General features: G+C 43.8%; 2 protein-coding genes across 3 annotated transcripts; one reads left to right on the top strand and one right to left on the bottom strand.

Annotated features, from left to right (window-relative positions):
• The first annotated feature begins 4445 nt into the window (after positions 1–4445).
• On the top strand, positions 4446–23196 carry PDCD4 (programmed cell death 4). Of its 2 annotated transcripts, none has more exons than XM_033066433.2 (13): positions 4446–4533; positions 8516–8661; positions 9804–9900; positions 13168–13464; positions 14002–14096; positions 15721–15834; positions 16098–16319; positions 16582–16679; positions 18173–18287; positions 19127–19234; positions 20300–20410; positions 21135–21274; positions 22451–23196. In XM_033066433.2, exons 3-13 carry the CDS (start codon positions 9861–9863, stop codon positions 22509–22511), a joined length of 1401 nt encoding a protein of 466 aa, XP_032922324.1. In that variant the 5' UTR covers positions 4446–4533; positions 8516–8661; positions 9804–9860; the 3' UTR covers positions 22512–23196. The 2 variants fall into 2 exon arrangements, with proteins under 2 accessions (XP_032922324.1, XP_032922323.1); XM_033066432.1 differs by lacking the exon at positions 4446–4533 and adding an exon at positions 7480–7586.
• Positions 23197–23486: 290 nt separating this feature from the next.
• BBIP1 (BBSome interacting protein 1) lies at positions 23487–24321 on the bottom strand. Its single transcript, XM_033066434.2, has 2 exons — positions 24108–24321; positions 23487–24027 (listed from the first exon to the last, which is right to left on the bottom strand). Exons 1-2 carry the CDS (start codon positions 24151–24153, stop codon positions 23852–23854), a joined length of 222 nt encoding a protein of 73 aa, XP_032922325.1. The 5' UTR covers positions 24154–24321; the 3' UTR covers positions 23487–23851.
• Positions 24322–24528: the final 207 nt, after the last annotated feature.

Raw genomic sequence — 24528 nt, 5'->3', positions numbered from 1 at the left:
ACGCAGGAAAGTAGCTAAGTGACTTGCCTTAGGTCATGCAGTGAGTCGGCGTCAGAGGTGGGAACCCAGCCCCGAAGTGCTGACTCTGTGGCTCATGCCCCAGCGAGAAGACACACCCCACCTTCTCCTGCGGAGAGTGCCAGGCCAGCTCCTTGGGGTGGGCAGAGATGGGGGAAGCACTCAGCTCACCTGGAGCGTCAGCACAGCCTGGGCAGTGCCCTGGAGACACCTGGCTGGGAGCAGCACCCACGGTTCCCAAGCTCTGCTCCATTCCCAGGAGCCCTGTGCACATGGCTGAGGGGCTGTCCTGGGCTCTCTTGTGCCTGAGGCTGCAGGCCAGCTTGCTTTGGCATGGTGTGTGCTGGGTGAGAGCAGCCAGTGGCCTGGAGGGCAAGGTGTGATGGCCCTGGGCTGAGCACAGCCACTGCAGCCCCGTCTCCAGCAAAATCCCTATAGCCCACTGGCCGTACACACACGGGAAGACCCCAAGGACCTTCCTAAACAGGGGACAATTCAACCTGGACACCCTGGAGGACTGGAAGTGGTTTCCTCTCTATCAGCACTGCTGTTCTCCCACTAGCTCTGGCTACAGTGAAGGTGCAGCAGCACTGGCTCCCTCCAGACCAGGTGGTCCAGCCTGCCAAGGAGCCTGGATATACATTCAGATATACATTCAGACACCTGCCAGGAGATCAGGAGATGCTACACTCTGTGGCCAGCTCAGCAGGCTGGGCTGTGGGAGGCACTGGGTGCCAAACCTTTGTGCCTTGCAGCAACAGAGCTGAAAATGTCAAGTCTTGTATGCTGACACCTGTCTGGCTTCAGTCCAGTGATAGGACTTAGGGACAGTGTCCTGTTTTCTGGGAGGAAAGTCAAAAGGAGGGAGAGGAGAGGTGGGAAAAAAAGCAGTTGTGAAATGGGGTGAAGAAAACCATGTAGACATTTAGACTGCAGTGGTCAGGAAAAGACCTTGGCTGAGCCTCTTGGCCCCAGTGAGGTAAAACACCTTGTTAGTGTTTACCACAAAAGGTGACTGCACAGTTATATTTATAAGGTAAAAAAAAGAAAAAAAAGTCTTAAAGGACCAACTACTTCTGTTCCACCACTGAACTACTTATTTTTACCCTAGAACTATATTGAAAATCCAGTTTGGTCAATTTTTTTTTGGAGACGTGAGATGCTGCAGGGTTTTTTGTCATAAACAGTACCCTGTTCAAAATATTATATTCCATTTCTGAAGGCAGGCATGACTGTTACAGCTTCAGAGTTCCAAGGGGCGTATTTAAATAAGCAACAGGAACTAATCCATATAGTCAGCTTTCCTTAGGAGCTTGGGGATTTACATGTCTAAATTTCACTGCAATGAGACCCCAAGATAGGGGATAAAACTCTAGTTAACTTCACTGGAGATAAAACCCAGGCAAGGGGAAAATCTTGGAGACAGATGCTGCAGTTGAATAAATTTATACTTCAGAAATGCTACTTAGAATGAACAATCATTACAAGAAATAATTTTAAAAAGCAAAATAACAGATTGGGTATAAAAGCTATGTCTCAAAAGCAAGTCAGAGTTTTGTCTTTTAAAGGACATTAATAAAAAATGGGGGAAAGTTTTCCCTTGTTGCATATGGCTGAAGAAAACAGGAGGAAGAAGAAATCATATGCAGGGGATAGAGGTTAATATGCACTGGGTATGTGCAAAACCTGAACTCGTACTTTGCTTTAACTTTTGCTGAGGATGTTAATCATGTGGCTGCAGATGTGAGGGATAATAGGATGGGGGTATGGAAATGTTTGTGGCCAGGATAGAAGCAAATCTCAGGGCTGCTTCCTGTGCTGAAGGCAGAGGAACGGGCTAATCCACATGCCAGAGCTCTGGAAGAACTGGCCCAATGTCTAACAGGTCCCTCAGTCAGGGACAGGAGCACAGCAAACCTGTACAGAAGTGAACTGTTTTGGGCAAGAAGAGGCATGAAGGTTTCAGCTTAAAAGCATAAGGACAGATTCAGAAAAAAATAGTGAGGGAAAGGCTAGCAAGAGAGGAAGGTAAATGGCATGAGATGAAATGAGTTTATCAAACCCATTTATCTTTCTTGGGCAAGGCAACCTGCAAGCCATTTGCTTAGTGAAGGAAATGGAGTGAATCTCACCTCTCTGGACTTACACTGCACATTTCATATGGTGCCACGTGGAAAGTTAAGCAAAGGGAGAGGTGATTTTGTACAAGGTAAAAACCCCTTAAAGACTGGGCGTAAGAGCAGCAGGGCTGTCAGGCTGGAGGGCAGTTACCAGGGGAATGTTAAGCATCACTCTGCAGATCTGACAGAGTGCTTTTGTAAATGAGCTTGGCACTAATGTTACAGGAGAACTGGTGAATTTGCTGATGACAGAAAATATGAAGCAACCTCAGGAGAAAAGAGGCTTGAAATATTACACAGAGAAAGGTAGATAGTAGAAAGTGGTGGTCATAGGCATAAATGACCAAAGCCTTTCCTACAAGCTCCCTGGCAGCTCACACTTTGATCACCAAGTAACTGACTTGTCAACAGTGGAAATAGGAAGTGAGAAATGCAGTCCTGGAAGGCAGCAGGAGAGGTGCAGCCCAGGCTGCACTGAAGGCTGGGGTGAGCTTGAGGAAAGGCTATCTTACTTCATTTTGCAAAGCAAATACTGCAAGCATGAGGCTTCCTCTGCATAAATACTCCCAGGAAGGGAAGAGAGAAGAGCTGATGGTGCTAAGGGCCAGTGCTGGTACAGAATAAATGATCAAAAGGAGGCATCAGACATTTTGATCAGAAGATCGTTACCAACCATTTGACAATGTGGTTCTGGAATGGCCCCCCCACTGCAGTTGTACATGCAAAATATTGAATCGCTTTGAGGATGGAACTTGGCAAGGTCACGATAAGGATTATATCACATGGTGCCTTTGATAGGAGAACTGATAGCACGGAAGTTCCTGCCAGTCCTAAGCACAAAGGTAAATGTTCTGTAACCCTCTGCCTATATAAATATAGAGCATGTGATTATATACACACAAAAAGCAGGCACATGATTTATTAATCACAGGACCTCATCTTGTCAAATAATAATTACAAGGCAATAACACGCCTTGTTTTAATAAATGGCTGCCTAAGATTTTTCTCCCACAGCAAACCAGTAAAAAGGGGCAATTATTCTGAGGTTGAGGTGGCATTTTGTGTTTCTGGTTGTTAAATGAACTCGCTGTCTGGAACTCTTAAATCAAGTACTCCCATTTTTCTGCACATTTCACAAGTTCAGCCCTTTCCAGTAGAGCGTCTTTTCAGACGCGTGATTGCCCTTTGTTAAGGCAAGAATGAACAGATGACACCGGCAGCACGGAGGAGACATGCCTGGAACAGTTTTACGGAGCAAACCCGGCGCTGCCGCTGCCAGGAGGGCGTACTCGGAGCCCTAAACAGGGGAGGCTTCTTGTGCAATGTGAGGGGAAAGTCCTGGGAAGCCACGAGAGACAGGAAGGCAGTGGTTCGGGAAAGTGTTTATGCAAAGCCGTGGCAGTGGGTGACACTTCAGCCTCCGTGCTCAGGCAAACACAGCGCGATCCCTCGCACCCCGCAAAGGGCGCCCAGCCCCGGCAGGAGCTGCACGCCCAGGGCTGCAGCACAGCCCCGTTCTCAGCCCTCGGATGGAGCTGCACCAGGATGTTCAAAAGCGACTCTAATTACTGAGCATTAAAAAAGTGAAGGCGTATTTTAGTACCCTTTTAACCTGGAGCTGACGCTGCCTGATGAAGAAGAATGGGTTTGCTGTGTTTGCAGCTCATTTCATGAAGGCACCTTAGCCGAAGATACAAAAATAAAAGTAGTCTGAAGGGAAAGAAAGCAGAAGGCCAAGAGACAGGCAACTGAACAGAGCAGATTGATTTAACAGATATGATACATTTTTGCTGTCTGCATTATGTGTGGAAATTCTTATTCCAAGTGACACAGTAACAGACTCGACTGTAATCAAACAGCGCTGCTAAGGTGTCAGGAGCACAGATGCTGCCTATCGAAAATATCTAAAACAGAAAGTAAAACTTTGAAAAATCCGCAGTGGGGAGCGCAGGGGAAATGCTCGGTGGTGTTTCTAACCCAAGGCAATTTCTCTCTGCTTTTCACTGCTCTCTGGTGCGGGAGGTCGGAAGCCGTGCGTGAGTCACCCCAGCGCCAGCCCGGGCAGAGCTGGGTGAGAAGCCGAGGCCGGCAGAGCCGGCCGGGGCAGCGCGGACACACGCGGGGTCTGTTGTGCAGCAGCCATCGCACGGGGGGAAGGGCTGCTGCTGCTCCACGCGTTTTGGGGAGCTCCAGCCAATGGATTCCTCCCCTGGGTGTTACGGGAGGGCTTGGCCTGCATGTGAGAAAGGGAGGGGAGAGTTTGAAAACAACCCAGCAGGCTCTAAGGAAGGAAGACTGCTAGAGAGTGACCTGCTCGCCTCCGTGCGAGCATTTTGCTCCAGGTGATCGGCGGCTGCAGGGGTGGAAGCGCAGGAGGGGCCGGGGCACGGCACAGGTAACCCGGGATGCAGGTGTCGGGCACCGGGGTCCAGCTGAACACCCCTCCCTGGCTGCCCCGAGCTGCAAATCCACCAGAAATGGTCCAAAGAGTTGGAGCTTTACATTTTTTTTTTACCTATGGGAGGGGGAATTTTGCTGTTTTGTTTTTTATGGGGATTTTGGTGGTATGCTTGCTGTTAATATGTCTGGCGGAGGGAGGGCAGGAGGGAGAGAGTCGGTCTCTACAGCTCAGAGGTTAGCATGTGATCAGCTGTTTTTTAGTTATTGCGGTAGCTTTGAGGTTAGAAAGGGAAAAAGACGTGATGTCTTTTAGTAGGCTGGTTGATACAATGGAGAAATACAAATTATCTTTCATGCACCTCAGCTCTTTTTCAGGTCACAGTGCTTTAGAAATCAGAAAATGTGTGCAGATGAGATTTTCAGTGATTGATAACCCAGCTGCTAATAGAGACACTCCGCAGAAGGAAGAAATAACACACCATTTTCTTGTCTGGAGGTGTGCTGGGTGGTTTGGGGGTTTTAATCTTCTTTTGACTATGGACCCAGCTTTTAGGCCTCTTGGAAGTGATCCAGTCTAAACTTCAGCAGAAAATCTTCTAGCAATTTTCTGTGGTGCTTTAAAAAGTGTAATTGTCATGATGCAGTATTTTGTGCCATCTCTTGTGCAGGTTCTGGTTACTGTTTCAGTCTCTCTGTCACCTTTTTCTTCTTTACTCAAAAATCTCTTTAAAGCCCCACTCTGCCTTGCAGGGGAAGCTGAATTCCACGGTCAATGTCAATAGGTAGAATTTATTTTCCAAATCTTGGTCATGACACTGTGGTGGTTTGCTAGGTACGCACAAGTCAGCAGAGATGCAAAGAACAAACTAGGAACTATTTTTTGATTAATGGGGAAACAACATCTTTTAAAACTGCCTCTAGGTTGTGTGTGAAAAAAAATCTTGTGTGAGCATGTTGGACTGCTCTGACTTGAAAAATCTGCAATGTAGTGTCTTCATGAGCAAGAAAGGCTTTCTTTCTGTCATTTGGCTGATGAGAAAAGTCATGGCAATTGTGCTGCACATTCTTTTAACAGATAATGTTGTTTTAAATCTTAAACCTGTTTTGGATGATTCATGCAAAGCCAGGCCAATAAATTAATTCAGAGGCTCTTATACAAGGGAACTTTGGCTCATTTGGCTATTTCAGTCAGAAGTGTACCAACCTAAAGTAGAATAATATGGGAAAAATATGTAATAATACTACAAAAATCAAGTAATAATCTGGTCACTGAGGAAGTTTCTCTTGCTGGCAGCTGGAAAATCCTGCAATGCACAAGTACCAAATCAGAAGGGATCTGTATTTGCTTCCCTCATTGCTTGGGCTCTCTGGAGTGACAAATTAGGGAGAGAAAACAAAGGGTGAGCTGAGTTTTGAGGAGAGACCTGAATGGAGGCAAGGCACATGACAGTGAGAGAAGACTGTCATCTCTAATTAGGTGTGTGCCCTCAGGCAGCTCGTACAGAGTAAACAGGGTAAATGTAAACTAAAACAAGGTGGGAAGTTGGAAGGCTATGGATGGACATGCACGGCCTGTCCATCCTAAACCTGCAGCGTGTTTAGAGTTTTGGCAGGGGGAAAAGAGAAGTGAGGGTGGCTGCAGCAGCTCTTCCTCCACGGGCTGGGGAGCAGGAATCCTGTCTGCCAGCTCTGGGCAGCAGGAATCTCATCTGGATCCCAGCTCTGGGCAGCAGGAATCCCATCTGGATCCCAGCACTGGGGGACCAAGGATCCCGCTTGGATCCCAGCTCTGGGCACCAAGGATCCCGCTTGGATCCCAGCTCTGGGCACCAAGGATCCCGCCTGGATCCCAGCTCTGGGCAGCAGGAATCCCGTCTGGATCCCAGCTCTGGGCACCAAGGATCCCGCCTGGATCCCAGCTCTGGGCAGCAGGAATCCCGTCTGGATCTCAGCTCTGGGCACCAAGGATCCCGCCTGGATCCCAGCTCTGGGCAGCAGGAATCCCGTCTGGATCCCAGCTCTGGGGCACCAAGGATCCCGCTTGGATCCCAGCTCTGGGGCACCAAGGATCCCGCCTGGATCCCAGCTCTGGGCAGCTGAGGGAAGCTGAGGGAAGGGCTTGTGTGGGGAGGTAGCCACAGGCCCGAGCTCCCCTTGTTAGCAGAGAGCAGCACACAGAGATAAGACGTAATAGATTATTTGTACTGATGGCTTCGCTTCAGAAAAAGAAAAAAACCAGACTTTTAATTAAAGAAGTAGGACAGCACGTGGAGGACGAACCAGGAACAGCTGCCGCGTTTCCGCGGCTGGCCCACTGCTAACACCCAGCACTCCCAAGCGGGATGTGAGGAGCCGTTCTCCCACATCCCGGGGGCTGCCGCTTCACCCCGGCCCCTCCACGGAAGGGCTCAGGCGATGCTATCCCGTGTGGGCGCTCCGGGCTGTGTCTCTCAGGGAAATGGAGGGCGCTGCTCAGGTGCGCCTCAGCCCCCGCTCCCCTCCCCGCACCAATGGCTCCTTCCCGCTCCCCCCCACCCCCGCCCCACCCGCGATGGTCTCGCCCTCCCCACTCTCCCCCAGCCTTCCCTCGGAGCCGGGCGCGCGCCCAGCCCTGCGCGCCGATTGGCTGCGGGGCGGGCGGCAGGCAGCCAATGGCCGCGCGGCGGGTGGCCGTGTCGCTGGGGCAGAAAACACGGGCAGTCAAGGGGGCGGGCACGCGCTCGGGGGCGGGGCCGGGTGGCGGGCGCGCGCACGGCCGGCAGCGGGAGCGCGCGCGGCGGCGGCTGAGGGGGGACTCGGCCCGGCCCCGGCGGCCCTGAGGGAGCGGCGGAGACTGCGGGCGCATCCCGGGAGCTGCGGGCGCTCCCGGGCCGCAGCAGCCACTGCCAGGCCCGTGCCTGTGCGCCAGCCCCGCCCCGGCGGCCTGAGCCCTCGGCCCCGCTGCCAGCGGCCTGCAGCCCTCGGTCCGGCGGCCTGAGCCGTCAGTCCCGCCCGCTCCTCATCGCCGGCGCTGCGCCGCCGTTGGTCCCGGCCGGCGGCACGGGTTTGGTAGGAGTACCGAATCTTACCGTGGCTTTTGTGTGTGCGGCTGCAGAGCAGCAGCTGGTGTTGGCACGTCGCCAAAGCTTCGGTGATGGGGGGTGTTTGCCGAAAGTTAGGGAGAAGGGAAAAAAGCGTATGCTGTGTGGAAGTTACTCAGGGATGCTTTGCACCTACGGGAGGGCTTGATAACTTTTGGAAGCTTTGTCCTGCTGCATGTGTTTTTTCTAAAGGTTCATGTGCCTGCTGAGGTAGAATTACCTGTTTAGATGAAGTGCAAGAAATGGTAGTAGGTACAGAGCACCGAGCGTGTTTTATTGGTGAAGTTCAGTGATTTAGAAGAATACCCTTGCCTTATGAGCTGCTTTAAAAGTACTGCTCATATCACTGGTTCATCTTAAAAATTTCCATGGCGTTTATGTTTTGCCTAAAGTGGCTTCTATCCATTTTATTCCTGTATTATCTCTTCCAACATGGATTCTGATGTTTTTAAGGCAGTTTTGCAAATTGTGTTCTGTAGTTTTATCGGTGCTTTGTTATGTAAGTTTGTAAATCAGAAAATGATGGGTTTGGGATACAGTGATAAAAGCCAGCATCCTGAGGCTCCAGCAATCTGCTGTTTGAGTTAGTGAGAAGGTGCATTGCTAAACTGAGAGTGTATCTCCTATCTCCTGATCAGTAAGACAGCAGGACTTGTAGAGCTTGGATATTCCACCATCCTTGTTATAAACCAAGTAGGGTGCTGAATCTCAGAATGGCATCATTTGGAAGTTGGGTTGATGTTTATTATGTTGCCACCTGCAAGGTGGAGGATTTCAACGAGGGTCCTGTACAGGAAGAGCATTTCTCCACTTGAAATTTAGAACTTGATTGCAAATTATGAAAGCTGTGATTATTATTTAACACAGGTTTTGTCCTTTTTTGCTTTTTCCCAAAAGGTGGACAACTGATGGAACATTCCACTAGGAAGGATAAAACTGTTCTTACAAGGTAGTTTGAGCAGATTTGACTGAGACCCACACAGAAAAGTATCTCAACCAACAGTGACTGGGAACACTTGAGAACTCCTGAATGATTGCTTGAGGTAACTCATGAAAAATACTTATTTAAAAAAATTCGTGGGGCAAGGAAGACTCTTATTGCGCAAGGCTGGGAACTGTTTGGTTTGGCATTAGGAAATACAAGACCATGACAGCTGTGGCCCAAACCAGAGTTTCTTTATTGCCAACGGTCTGTGATGAATCATTTGCCCTTAATGGGTCTGTGGTGGGCAAGTGGGCATGAAAGGGGAAAACCAGGGAAGAGAAGAAAAGGGGAAGGGAATGCAGTTGTTTGGTGTCACAATCTTGCCACTCAACGGTGAGCAGTTTTCAGGGCAGCAAAGGATGAGATGGGGAAAAAAAGGCTGCTGAGTTCTTATGGGACAGACACAAATACCAGTAATGTTCCCAGGCCTGTGAAGGGATTTGTGAAAATGTGTACAAGGGAATTCTGGGACTGCCTGATTTTTTCTACTCATAAAGGAAAGATGGATGATGCCATCCTGTTCAGAGAGACATGGGGTGGTTTGGAGAGTAGCAGCTACTAGGAAGGGGGAGAAAGAGGAGCAGAAAAAGAGAAGTGTTAAAATGAGGAGAACTTTATCCCTTGTAATTGGTGGTTGCAAGGAGTGTTTGATGGATGCAGAAGCACAGATGTGAAAGCTTGATAGCTATGTGTACACATCCAGTAAAACAAAGGCTGTGTCCTTGAGGGGAGGATCAAAAATTAGCTTGTTTTCTAAGGGCTGGGCTGAACTCGATAAATTGGTACCATTTTATCAGCATCATTCACATGAAGAACATTTCTCTCATGGATGCAATTATAACATTGATATTCTAACTCATACAGATAACCACTTGGCAGAACAGGACAGTCTAGGTTGATAGAGGTGGCTTTTATCAGCTAAAAAAAGCTGTGTACATGGGGCTTTTAGCCTTAAAATAACGGCTTTTGTCCCCTTTATAAGCAACAGAACTGACGGCTGCTAAGGCATCCAGGCTTGGATGCACTGGAGGGTGGTGCTCCTCTCTTGCTACACCATTTACCTTCCCAGGAACTCTTCAGCTCTTACTAATAGTTACTTACAGCTTAAGCTCCCCCATTTTTATATTTTGTGAGTGAAGCCTTTGTATTTTACTTTAGTCTAGTGCTTTCTGTTCTCTAAGCTTTTCTGTTTCTGTTTAGGCCTTGGAGGGAAAACATTAAGACTTTACATTTCACACTCAGCTCTGTTAAGCAGCTATGGAAATAGAAAAGGAACACATTTATATTACCCCAACAGGTAAGTAATATATTCAGCTGTTTTGGATTTTTTTTTGTTAAAATTTTCTTAATTTTTTTTCTTAAAATTTAGCTGACTAGAAGTGTTCTCTGTAGAAAAAAATGCATCACCTGATAATTTTTTAACAATATTGGTTAAAAAAAAAGCATCAGAAACTTGCAGAATAGTTCTTTCAATAGAATCCTGCTCTATTATGTTTATTTAAAATGTATTAAAATAGTAAATTTCTGTAAGTTACTGGATAGTAGTTGCACTTGTCTCCTTACCATCTGAGTTCATGCTGATGTAAAGAAAAAAATAAACTTAAAAGTAAAATGTGTAGGTGTGTTTAAGAGGTACAAGTTCTGCTTTTATGCAACAATTTACCTTAAAATTATGGGAAACTAATGTTGGAGGGCTTGACTGAAAGTGGGTTGGCATGGGAAAAATTTAGGAAGTACATGTTAGAGACTGCCATGAAATGAACTGTCCATATCACACATTTATTTTATGATACTTAGTCAGGATAACACAGATTCTTGTTGTTTTCTGTATCTTCCAAAGGTTGGTGGTCTGCATTGACTCTTTCATGTCAAAGAGGTTTTAAATGTTTTGCAGAATAACTTGTATATATGTTAAGATGGTGGGTAGTGCAGTTGAGGTAGCAATATATGCCATATGATTTCTGATATTTAGGTTCATGCAGAAGACACCTTGGTTCTCAACATTTTAGAATTATATAGGTGGAAAGCTGCAGGAGAGCTGGGTTGACAGAGTTTGGACAGTTTAAATTGTAGAAGGTTTTGTTAATGAAGGTAACCCATAAAAGCACAGATTTTAAGTGAGCCTGCTACACTTAATGGCAGGGTAATGAGATAAATTTGGATAACTTCTTAATATATAGTAAGCAAAGTATTAAAGTTGATTGAAGACTGTTACTGCCTATATATGTATATGTTATATGATGTGGAAGCTGGAAGGAAGATCTGCACAATTGTACAGGTTTATTTTGCTTTATATTACTTAATTTTAGTTTAAGTTTTTGGAAAGCAGTATATGTGTTCAGTCTGTTTTTTCAAGCCTGACTAGGTAAGTAATAATGGAGGGCCAGTTGGTTACCATATTATGGAGAAGGAGTTTGCAGCTGGAAGTGACAGTGTTATATAAAAAACTGTGTAGTAGTGCAGTGAGAAATATTAATTCTTATGGGTTAGATGTTTCCTGTGGAGGATTTCCTGAGATCAGGATTGTGTAGGGAGGTTGGACTGTAGCCTCCCTTAAAGCTGTCAGAGTCAGAGCTGACTTGGTTAATTATTGGCCATTTTCTTTGGAAACTTAGAAAGCAGTAAGTGATCATTGAAGAGTGGAGTTTCTGGACAGCCAGATCTCAGGTATAAACTGGAGAAATTCATGGGAGACTGAACATGAAGAAGAATTTGAGTGCATTTCACTGAGAGGAGCTGGTTGTTGCTGATGGAGTCTCCTGGGGAATGAGAGGAAGGAAACCTGTTTGGGTTTGCTCTTTTTCCCCCTCTGTTAGCTTTATGCAAATCTCTCATTGTTTTATTAAAATGTTAGACAAACAGAGAAAGCTGCTTGTGAGAAATCTTTTCCTGGATGTGATGCATGCTTTTCTTTTTTAGCTTGCTGCAAGCGTAAAAGGAATGCTTTTGTGGGAGTAATGAGTGGAAAGATGAAGCTTAGCCTGGAATGGCGGCATTATTACTCAGCTGTAGCATTCACATCTGTGAACACCAGTAGCTAAATATTATTTCTTTGATCACAAAGGAGGCAGTTCCATCAAAGTTTGCTCAGTTTAATATACTCTTTGATATGGGTAAATACTTGGAGATTGGCAATGTTCTGTTAGTCCACTTTGTTTTAAAAACAATTTTTCATGAACTTGTTTTGAAGTGAAAAAAACATAATTCTGAGAAATACTGCCAAATGCATGTTGTTGATGAGAAGGTATTGGAAGTGTAAATTAATAGATTAGCTAAGTTCAAATGTAAATTTTGAATACTCTTGATATTCTGGGTTTATGGCAGCAAGGTTTTTCTGTGAAACATTGGAAAAGCAGCTTCTGAGTGCCCTCTTACTGCCCTGCTGGGGTTGGGGTTGTGGGTTGTGTCTTTGGAAATCTACTCAGTTCTGAAGAGACAGAGAACTGTAACAGAGAACTGAGGCTGTTCTAGGTCTCTGTGTGTTTTCTAATTTGCAAGGACTCCCAGGGTACTCACTGAAATGTAAATAGGTTCTCAGGTGCTTTTTTTTTTGGGGTTTTTTTTTTAATCTTTGATTGGTTAAGAAGGGGAAGAATAGCTTGTGAAAACTTTTGTTTATAATGCTCTAAATAAGACATTCTACTGAACCACACAGCACGAGTGGGGGACAACTTAACTTTGTGAAATAAGACTTTAGGTCTAAACATTAAATATGCATTAGCTTCCACAGAGAGTGAAGCTACTGTGCTTCTTGGTGCTCTGAGATATTTACAGATCCTTAAGTTGTGAGAGAGTTTTTTGTTGGGTACAAAACAAACCTGTTATATTTGTTTGTGTTGTGTTTAGAAACTGTCTTGACAGAAGCTACAGTGAGGGACAATCCATAGAGAAGAGAGATCCCACTGATTCAAAGGACTGTGTATTGTAGGAGTCTTCATTACCAAGCTCTCCAAGTTTTGTGCTGAACAGCATTTTCCCCCCCATAACCTTAAAAGCATAAAAGTAGTGATGTTTTTATATTCTTCTATGCTGAAATTGTTACTTTTCTTGCTAGTGAGCTGTGTTTGAAATTCCTTGAATTGTATAAGGGGAATGTTGGTCTATGATTTAGGGAGTTAATTTCACTTTGGTTAAGACTCTTGTAACACTGGTGAGTTCCTACAGAATTTACTGTATTGGCAGTTTCATTTGTTTCTAAATCAAGAGAAGAGTGGGTGGAGTGAGAATGAGGCACTTAGATCTAATGCACTTAGGAGTTTGGATAGTTTTTGTTTAACAAGGGTGGGGTTTTCTGTGGTTTATGTATTTTTGTATGGTTTTATTGATTTGCTTTCCAACTCTTGACATCTGCTCTGTTTAGATTGTGGATATTTTGTGCAGGGGAATAAGGAACTCCCCATTACTGCAATATGTAGACATATTTTAAAAACAATGTTTGCCTTAACACTGTTGAAAACATGAGTTCTGCATGATGCAATAATCCTTTCTGAATGCAGTGTATTTTGGTATTCTAACATAAAACTGTTTAAAATGAAAAGATTTTTTTTTCTGTTTTCTTTTTAAGAACTTGAGAATCTAAATGATGCTCCATTTTCTGGTGATGAAGAAAATGGTGGGTCTGAGGAACGAAAAACTGAAATCAACGGAAATTGGATTCCTGCTACTTCAATTACTGAAGCCAAAATAAATGCTAAAGCAAAGAGACGATTGAGGAAAAACTCTTCTAGAGATTCTGGGAGAGGAGACTCTGTCAGTGAGAATGGAGAGACACTGAAGATTGGAGTTGTACCAACGAGCCCCAAGGGGAAACTCCTGGACAGGCGGTCCCGGTCTGGAAAGGGAAGAGGCCTACCAAAGAAAGGTTGGTGCAGCTTGGTGAAGAGAGTAGAATGAGAAAGATAAAGATTTGTTCAAAGCACAGTACATTTATTTTCTGCTGGGAATCATTTTCATAAACCACAGTCTCTGTGCGGGCATTTGGCCCTTTATGTTATTTAGTAGGTGGCAGCAAATATAATGTCTGTGATCAATCAACATCTGTCTTCAAGGGAAGTACATTTCCTTAGCAGGCTTAATACCCAAATCTGAACTGTTGGTTGGTGGTTATGGGACTGCTACTAATGCAAATTTAAGTCATGGCTGCATTTGAAAGTACAGTTTCAACTTTCAGTAATTCTTGTGCAGTCCATACTGCTTCTAGTGTCTTACTGGAAAGTGATGAAAAGTGGCTGAGGTAGTGGGAACTTGTCAGGCAAACACATCCTCTTCAGCATGTATTGTTAGTCAGGAGATGGGCACAAGCAGTGATAGATCACTTTCAAGTGAAAGAATGTAGTGTTGAAATCAAAGTGTTGTTTGTAAACTGGTGGTCCTTACTTACTCTCCCATATTTTGCCAGGTGGAGCAGGTGGTAAAGGAGTTTGGGGAACACCAGGTCAAGTGTATGATGTGGAAGAAGTAGATATTAAGGATCCTAATTATGATGATGACCAGGTATGCAAATAGTTTATTTGCAGTATTGGTTTGTATTTCCTTTTATCGATTTCAGTGGCCTTGTGAGTTGATATGAATGTCAGCCTGGCTACACTGAAATGCTCATTTTTATGCTCAAGAATAGATTATTGGCTAGTAAAAAGTCAGCTAGTGCAGAAGTCACAGTGTAATACTCACAAATCTTATTCCCAAGCCCTCTTACTGTGCCTGAGCAGCAGCATCCCTTTCCCTGGTGTGTTCTCCAGTGCTGGTTCCCATGGAGGTGGATGTTGCAGTGCTGCTCTGTATGGCACACAGACACTGTGTTAAAAATGCAACACAGACTTGCTCAAGTTGAGAGTTTAGTGGGGACAGTATCTTTTATAGATTTTTGTCTCCCCTGTATTCCCAGCCTGCCCAATGTCTTGTCTGCTTGTGTAAACACTTCATGAGGTTGATAGCTTGGGTATTTTGCTGACATATATTTATTTAAAATATGTTATGGAAGATTGTATCTTACAACCATGTTACTGGGGGAAGGGGAAAGAAAGCAAAGCTTTCTATAATTAAAAGGGAAAAGGTGATTACAAACAGAGATTGCTAAAGTCTCAGATCAATACAATTGCAAGACTGACCATAAGCACATTCTGTATGATGTAAGCAGAGCAGTGCTGGTGTCCTTTGAGTACAGGGTGTTTGCTGTAACCATAGCTGCTGAAAGAATGGTATGTGAGAATATCAAAACCTTCTTCCAGGATCAATTTGCCCTAAAATTTGGCACTTTGCATTAACAGAAGTAGCTATTAAAAATGGAGCTGACAAGTGCATAGAACAAAGTTTAATAAAGAATGAACATTCTCTGTAACTTTGGTGTGATGGAACAATAGGTTTTTTGATTTCTACTATACTTCTTGATCATGAAAAGCTCCTTTCCATTGAAAGTTGGTTGAAAAATGTCTTTGATTAGATGTTTTTGTTCAGCTCTGTAGTATTGCTCTGAATGTTGCTTCTGTAGGTGCAGAGTAGGGAACTGAATTGGAGCAGGGAGATCTGGTGCTGCTGGAACTCTGCAGGACAGGTGATACATGAGGCAGTTGCTGTGAGCCTCTTTTTCCCTCAGGGAATGCCTTTGTTCACAAATACTCTGAAAATGCCTTTTCTGTGATTTGTGCATGGCACCACCTGTCTGGTCACACAGTCACCAGGCAAGAGGGAGCAAGGCAGGGTTCCTGCCAGGGACAGGAGTGCCACTTGCAGGGGAAGGTGCTGTGGTACAGCCAACTCTGCTGGGCTGAGGCAGGAGCTTCTGTTGCTCTCCCTTCAGTATGGAGGACTTGACTTCTGCTGCTGTGGTATCAATTGAATCCCAGGAACAGATTCAGTGTGTTTGCCATTGTTTAACAGTAAATTCAGCCTTTCAGTTGAATTCAGCTAACAGTAAATTCAAAATATGAAGAAGTGTGACAATTAGCCAGCATTGTCTGCACTTCAATAGTAGAGACAGAGTCTAATGTTTTTTGGCAGAATATTGACTACCAAGAACAAAGCATTAAGGATTAAAAAAACACTATTTGATACTACTAGTGCTGCATAAGGTGCAAGAAAAGATAGTAAGGGTATCTGCTTTTGCTGTCTTTTAAAACAGGAGAACTGTGTCTATGAAACAGTAGTTCTACCTCTTGATGAAAGAGCATTTGAAAAAACTTTAACACCAATCATCCAGGAGTATTTTGAACATGGAGATACTAACGAAGTTTCGGTATGTGATGTGCCTTTTTATTTCTTTGTTTTGGGGGCCAAAGCTGTAGCATACAGGGTAATGCAATTGCCAGCTATGAATGAGTTTATAGAGAAGTTGGCAAGAAATGTACTGTAAGAATATACAAACAGTTTTATTAATTACAGGAGCAGAAGCATATATGTAATTATATAAACACATCAATATTTATTTGAGGTCTGTTTGTATATTTAAATTATAAAAATTATGGAATCTCATTGTTTTGTTTTTCAAATCTTATCTAGGAGATGCTGAAGAATTTAAACCTTGGTGAAATGAAATACAGTGTTCCAGTCCTGGCTGTTTCCTTGGCTTTAGAGGGGAAGGCTAGTCACAGGGAAATGACATCTAAGCTTATCTCTGACCTTTGTGGGACAGTAGTAAGCAAAACTGATGTGGAAAAATCCTTTGATAGACTGCTCAAAGAACTACCTGAATTGGTGTTGGATTCTCCCAGGGCACCACAGGTATATTTGTAAATCTTTATGCCAGTAATCAAAAGATTTTTGTGGCTAAAATAGATCAAATAAACTGAAATAGACTCTGTGTTTTGAAAAATATCTATTGATTTTCTTACTGTCTGTAATCCTCTCTCAATTACCCAGGCTGTGTTTTCACTTTGAAACAGCTCATTTACATAAAATCAGAAAACCAAGCACATTATAATTATCTGCTTAGAACTTGTTTGAAATTCAGCATTTAATTAAAAATGTTTCTGTTTTGTTGCAGTTGGTGGGCCAGTTCATTGCTAGAGCTGTTGGAGATGGGATCCTAAGCAGTACCTACATAGATGGCTACAAAGGCACAGTGGATTGTGTCCAAGCTCGGTAATTTCCTTGCTTTCTATATAGAGGTGGTTTTCTATTCCAAATGTCAAAGATCAGGAATTCACTGGTTCAGAATAAACCATGCAGTTCTTTAACTTCCTTTTTTTACTGAAAAAAATCCCCCCACAAAGTCTGCAACAAAACCAACAAAATCCAGAATTACTTAAGTCAGAGGAGAAATACTGAGTTCTGAAAAATGTATTAATACGTTTGAGTTCAGTTTGTCAGGTTTGTTGTCTAGTTTATGTTTGAGGGTGAAAACGAGCTGAAAGAAGTGGTTATAGAAGGTTTTGTCTTATAAAAAGCTGTAATGTGATTAATGGGTAAATATAGCATCAGGACAGCTGCTGTAAATATGTTGAGAAATACACAAGGGATTAACTGTTTTGCCTTACAAAGGTTTGAAGCTTGTGCAGTGATTTCTCAGACTTTCTCTGTAATGCTCTGTTTGTCAAGAAGTACAATTGTTTTCCATGTCAGTGTGAGAAGTTTGAAGGAGCAATCTCTGACAAAGAGGGATGTTTTAATAATGAGTCATGATTTATTTTTCTTACCCCCATAAGTGTATATTTCAGGCTTAATTTGGAGGTGCTGAACTCCTGTTTCTTCCAGAAGTTGCATTTGCAATGATTATAGATGGGCACTTTCAGAAGGAAGAGCAGTTCTTGGCTGCTACCTTGGAGGCTCAAATTGAGAAAACCTTCTGTCACTTACATAAATGTGTCCTGTGATTTGAAGGATTGTAGCCTGCATTGTACACATCTGGGATGCTTTGCTGCCTTTGTTATTTCTTGGCCAGTCTTTCCTGCTCATTAAATCTTGGTGAATAGAGTTATTGTTATTGGCTTGCCCCCAGCATGAGGACTGGGAGAACTGTTCCGCCTTTACACGGATGGTACATACTGTATCCCCAACTTCTTTTTTTTTCACCTTACTTCCCTTTTTAATTTTTTTTTCAATAAGCTGGCAAGCACCTCTAGCTTGTGCTATTTTTCCAGCTACATATTTACCTTCTGAAGTGTTTTCTTTGGCTTAAATTCTAAAGGTTTCATAATTCTTCAAACCCAATGGAAAATAGTATTTCAGTAGAAAACTGTTACTGAGTGTGGCAGCAACTCAGGCCTTTTTAGTTTGAGATCCACCTGCCAAGCTGCATTCTTGGAGGAGTCTAGATACAATCCATTTCTGCACAAGAGACTATTCAGCTGGTTTTTGTTAGGATGTTTCAGGTTCTGCATTGCTGATTTAATCTGCTGCCATCACAGGATTGTTACCTGTCCTTGGTATGAGCAGGAGCGTAATGGTGACAGAAAGACAACTTGGGGAGCTTATTTGCTGTTTTTATGATCCAGATGGTCCCTGTGGAGTTGATAACCCTGACCTCTTCCCAAAGATCTGGTAGCTTTGTCTGAGGAGAAGTGGCCATGGGAGAAGTTGGAGATGCATTTAATGAAGTTCTGTAATGAGATTTTAAGCACTGACTTTGCCTTTAGAGCTGCACTGGACCGCGCGACGGTGCTGCTGAGCATGAGCAAGGGAGGAAAGCGCATCGACAGCGTGTGGGGGGCAGGAGGGGGCCAGCAGTCTGTGAAACACCTGGTCAAAGAGGTAATGGCAAAACTCCCCTCTCTGCAACTGGCTCTTGCTCTAAGCTTACTTTGTTTGGGGTAGAGGGAAGAGAGACATACAACCTGTACTAAAATGATGTCTTATGTTGTGAGTATTGGTTTTGTTTTGTTGTTTGGACTTTCTTATTTATATAACTGATGTAGATAAAGTAGTAGAACTGATGGAGATAATTTCCTTGGTTTTGTAGTATTTGTCACTGGTGGGAGCATGCTAGTACAACATTCTGTATTGCAAGCATATGTTTATTTTTGCTTTAAGCAAAACTTGTAAGCATTCAGCTTTTCAAGACCTCACAGTATAAAGAGATGAAGTAATTAAAAGAGCCAAGATGAAACTGGCTAAACTAGATAAACTATTATTTTTTGGCATTGCTGATCAAAAGCACAAACTGAAAAAAGAGAGAGGAAGAAACAGGAGTGTTTAGAGATCCATGCTAAAAAGTAAGCAAGTCTAAAGGAAAAGGTTATGTTATAATTTCTAGGCTGGGAGTATAACAGATGATAGGAGGAGGCATTCAAGGGAGAGGATAAACTTAATGACACCCATATGCACCTTTTATGGTGACACAGCTTATAAAACAATGATTTTGGTGCTTCTATATCAACACTGTGGATAGGTGTTTGGCTTACACTGTGTTTCAGGTTACTGATAACATCTCCATTTAATTAATGCCTGAATTTAATTACATTCATAAAAGCATTGGCAGAAAGTTTGAGGAACTAACTTGCTGCTGGGTTGACAGTGGATTATCAAAATAGTTGACAGCTTTTAAATTTTGTATCTAATTAGTGTTGTGTTTTTGTTTTAAAATTCAATAGATTGATATGTTGCTGAAAGAGTATTTGCTTTCTGGAGATGTATTGGAAGCAGAACGCTGCCTTCAGGAACTGGAAGTACCCCATTTTCACCATGAACTTGTGTATGAAGTAAGGAGAAATCAGAGTCCCTTTAATAATTGTTGGTATTTTGATGTGGGCATGCAAATAATATAACTGGCATCTGAAGCTTAGGTTGCTTGTTCTGTTATTTGAATAACTAAATTGTTTCATGTAAAGTTAATGGTTTGGGTGCTCATTTGTGTGTGCATTGTGCAACAAGTAAGCTGCTGCTGACTCTGGGAAGATGCAGAAGTAATTTTGGGGGGTTAAATAGTTGAATTCAGATTATTTTAAGTTCTGAGAATAAGATCTTCATTTTCTGCTAAGGAATAGCAACAAAACCCTCCCATGCTTTGTTTTGGTGTTTATTTCCTCCTAGTTTCAGATATATGGGTATTCTAATGGGTGTTACCTGTTTTTGTTAAGTTTATAGAGTTTCCTTTTTCAGGGTGGGATTGTTTCACCCAGCACATTTGTAAAAGCTTACATATTTCAGACCCAGCCTATATGGGAGACTGTTCCCATTTGTGCTCTTTTATCTGCCAAATTGGGAAATGGTTGTTTACCAATAAAGCTGAACACCCACAATCTAGAAACTTTCCTTTTCAGTAAATTGACTTGTTATAGAACATTCCTTCACAATAGAACTACAGAATCATTTCAGTTGATGGGAGTTGTGCAGTATTGTAGATTTTAAGTGTCTGAGTCCTTCTAAAATCACAGATAAGAAACCCCCATGGATACAAAATTAAAACCCCATGGATACAAAATTAATTTCACAAAATTAATTAATTGCCATCTGTACTGCAGCAGCCATATGGATATAGCCTCAGTGCTGAAACCAGAAACAGAAAGGCAATGCTTTTCACTCTGTCTAGTCCTTTCTGGATTTCCCTACCTTTTCTCTTATCCAAAGAACTTTTCATCAGTTTTTCTTTGATTATAATAATAATAATATTGAACTGAAATTTTGAGTGCATGTAGAAAATGGGATTTTCCCCCAGAAAAGTCATAATAACACATTCACTCATTTTTGTGCTTCATATGGTCACACACTTTGTACCTGAAGCAGTGTTTTCATTTTAGTCAATACACTTGCATGATTTGTTTTAGGCCATTGTACTGGTTTTGGAGTCAACTGGAGAAAAGACCTTTAAAATGATACTGGATTTGTTGAAAACTCTGTGGAAGTCTTCTGTCATTACTGTGGACCAAATGAAAAGAGTAAGTATGGCATTTAGAGAACTTTGCATGAGGTCTTCCAAAATTTCCAGCTGCCTTTATGCAGTTAAATGGTTAAAACTAATCATCTGAAATGCTGCAATATTGCTTTTAAATTTGTCTTTTTATCCAGCAGTTCTTCATAAATGAAGTAGTAAAATAAAGGCCTACTATTTAGAAATGTCAAGTAGGGCAGTATAGAAACCAGTACTTTGCACAGTTGGAATCATCTGTGACTTGACTTGTCAGGATGAGTATAGGACAGCAGTTCTGTTCCAGGGCAGACTGGGGATCACACAAACACTTCTGTAAAAATTGACCCAACTGTGTTGCTGGTGGGAAGTGATGAAGTCATTTCTGGTTGTCTCCAGTCTCTCCCCTGCTGCATAAACTTGTGTTGGTCATTTGTGGCCACACTTTGTTCACTTACATGGAAGATTTACTAATTTTCTTCTCATGTAGTAACAGGCAGGCTAACATACCGATTTCATACTGTCTGGATTTTCAACTTCTTTAGAAGTTAAAAGTTAAGGTTGTGTTTTTATGTATTTGTATACTGCCATGGTATGGGCTGATATTATATACCTTTTTTCTCTACTGACTTGTAGCTACAATGCCTTAGGTTTGTAAAACCATATTAAAAAATCCTCTGGAATGCAGAAGGGTATTTAAAAACATAGTAATAAAATCATAGAATAACTTGATTATTTGAATCCTTACACTGCAGGGCTATGAACGGGTTTACTGTGAAATCCCAGACATTAACCTGGATGTGCCACACTCCTATTCTGTGCTCGAGCGCTTTGTAGAGGAATGCTTTCAGGCTGGAATCATCTCCAAACCACTGAGAGACCTCTGCCCTTCAAGGTATTTGTTTCACTGTAGATAGGCAAAGGCTCTGCTCTTCATTCCTATCATAGATTACAGAGAGCAGCATCTTAGGACCAAAGTGTTACGCATTGGAAGTGGAAACTGGAGGGTGGACAAACAGATGTGTGTTAAGAAGCTGCACTGATGTGAAGCCTGTTGAGGCTAGGATAAGTACTTGAGCCTCCTGTGAATCCCAGGCAGCACCCCTCAGTGCTTCCCAGAGGATAAAGGCTGCCTCTCCTCTGGTTTCCTGATTTGCTGGGTAGAAATCATTGCAGCACCAAGCTGGAAGATCCAGGTGTCACAATGGTCCATGTAGGTGACAGTGGAAATGAAAAAAAAAAAAAAAAAAAAAAAAAAGCAGCTTTTAAAATGTTTCAAACTTACCAAGCAGCATAAGTTCTAAGATGAGACAACCAGTCCTAGTATTTATATAAAAAGGAACAGGAGATGAATATGGGATAAGCTCTGCACACCTCATTCCTCGTATCTGTCCTGTGATTTGTGTAATGATTTTGGTTTGTTATGACTTGGTTACTCATAGCATAAACAATGCTGTGTGAGCTCTATGTAATCAGTATACTGTTACCTCCTTACTGGTCACAAACTGTAAGTTTCATTTCCTCTAGGGAATGTATGTAAATTTTAAAATAGGATGTTAAAGCTATTATTCACAGTTTTATGCATTGGGAATACTATTTATTTGACAGGTCTTTTCTATTTTGAGTATTTTATTAGAGTTCTTAAACTATCTCGACAGCTTGTGATAAATTTGGATCATGGAATGTTAGCATCTTTATCAAGAAGAGCCTCCATTTGCGGACTTTACACTTAAAACTGTGTGTGTGTTGGTATCAAACGTTTTGCAGGTTTGGGTGTGTGGGAGGGTTGAGAGTCATCACTGCATCAAAAGCTTGATTACACTTCGGTTACCAGTTATATGTTGAGAAGCATTTTTGGTTTGTGTACTTCAGTTTTAATTAGAAAACCACCAGCCCTAAGTTTCCAAACTAGCATTTTTAAGCAGCTGAGCTGACACTGTGATCACCGCTAACCCCGCTGAACTCGCACTTTATATTTGACTTCCAAGACCTAAGAGAAGATTCCCCTCAGCAAGAAAATCAAGCAATGCTATTCTAAATTACTGAAAAGATACTTTCTACTTTCTTACAGGGGCAGGAAGCGTTTTGTGAGTGAAGGAGATGGGGGTCGTCTGAAGCTAGAAAGCTACTGAATGTGAGAGCTGCCTCCTGAAGCCTTACAAGTTGAAAGGGAACATAGCTCGCTATCGATATATACAGCACGCATGCTCCTCTGGTGTGTGTATGTATATATGTATACACATCTAGGACATACCAAATTTAAGAGTTGCTTAGCACAGTTTGTATTTTTTTAAGAGCACGTTTTGGGTACAAATTGTTTTCTTTTTTTTTTTTTTTTTAATAGTTTTGTAAATTTCAGGAAGAAGTGTTCTTTCTTTGGGCATATAGTAGAACAACTGGCCACTCTGCTGTGGTGGTGCCTTGAAATAAGCTATCTCTGTATGTGCCATGTTTATGACCTAATCATTCCACGTGTGCATCGATGTCTGACTGCCGCTCGCTCTTTCCAGAACAGTGCTGTCATCATAAAATCACTGGTTTATACAAAGCTTTATTATAGAAGGGTCAAGTTAAGCTGCTGTGATCCCATTTCCATTGCTGCTAAAGAAATACTGTGCTTTGGGAGTTAAAAAAAAATAGCAGTTTCTTTGTTTTAAAGAGCCCAAGAAAATGCAGTTGGGTCACAAGATTAATTCATCTGTTTCAGGGGAGAACACTGGTTGGTTTCAGCCCCCATGTACCAAACTTGTCTTTTTTTCTATGTAACTGGAAAAGTGAAAAGTTCTGGTAAAACATATTAAAAATATTTTTTGTGAAGCTCTTGTTTCTGCCTCCTTTTTATTTATTTTAAACAGAATAAATTAAACGGTACATCTAACGCTGGCCTTTGGTATTGCAATCAGGAGGAGAGCACAGAATAATTAAGCTCATGGTAAGTAAGTATTTACCAGATCTGTTTTGGAAAACACAGCTGACTTGCGTAGGAGCGCCCAGCTTGGCACAGATACTGTGAACGTGTCTTTGCAGCACAGCTTCGCCAAGCCCTTGCTCAAGAACAAGACCGATCTAAGCAAGACTCGCTTACAGGAACACGGTAAAACCTCTCCTTTGTTTTTTAGTTTCACGTAAAGATTTCAAGTGTTCTGAAATGCTGGGAATAGCCATTCCAGGGCCGGAAGACGCTATGCTCTAGAAGCCAAGCGCTTCAGTACTCGAGCGAGTCTGGTAAGGCCGGCTTGGAGCAGGGGGTTGTGGAACTCGCCTCCTCCCACTTTCAAGGGGTTCTGGTACCTCTAAGACGCGTTTAAAACATCGCCGTGGGCAGCGACCAGCGCAACTTCTACAGCAAGAACGCCCGACGCGCGGCCCCCCCGCCCAGCACCGCCTGCGCTCAGGCCACACGTGAATGCGCGGCCCCGTTTGACAGCGGTGCCGCCGATCGCGGGGGCCGCCGGGCGCGACCCTCCCCGCGCTACTGCCGGGGCGGCGCGGCCCCCGCGGACGGCGGCGGGGCTGCCTCGGGCGGCTGGGCCGCCTCCAGCGCCGCCCTCTGCAGCTTCTCCAGCTTCTCCAGCGACACCGACTTGAGGGGCAGGATCTTGGGCTTGCACAGCACCATGGCGACCGTGTCCTCCACCGAGAGCTGCCCTGGAAAGGGAGAAGAGGGCCGTGAGCGGGCGGCGGGCTGGGCGGGCAGGGCCAGGGGCTGCTCGCCGCCGGTACCGTACCTTGCTTGGGCAGCACCTCCCGGAGCGCTCCCGTTCCCTCCGGCATGGCGGCTCCGGCACGGCACCGCCCCCGGGGCCAACTACAGCTCCCGGCATGCACTGCGCGGCGCCACGCCCACGCACCCCTGTCGTGCCCCCGGAGCGTGCTGGGAGTGGTAGGCCTAACGGGGCTCCGGCTGCCGCGATGCGCACTGGGAACTGTAGTCCTTGGCGTGGCGCTGCGCCGGGGCAGCCCGGGCGCGGCGGGAACAGCTCCCCGGGGCTCTCCCGGTCCCGGGATTCCGGGAGGCCGCTCTCCGCCTCAGCTGCGTCGGGCTCTGCTCTGAGGCGGAGCCCTTCCACCTGCGCGGGCCTGCCCGGCCCCGGCGAGCCGCTGCCTGCCCACCCGCCGGGGCCCGCCGCGGAACTCAGGCTTTGAGGC

Source organism: Catharus ustulatus, chromosome 8 (assembly GCF_009819885.2).
Source record: "Catharus ustulatus isolate bCatUst1 chromosome 8, bCatUst1.pri.v2, whole genome shotgun sequence".
NCBI classification, from domain to species: domain Eukaryota; kingdom Metazoa; phylum Chordata; class Aves; order Passeriformes; family Turdidae; genus Catharus; species Catharus ustulatus.
The sequence above is the reverse complement of the archived record's forward strand: the minus strand, read 5'-3'. Positions and strand labels throughout refer to the sequence as shown.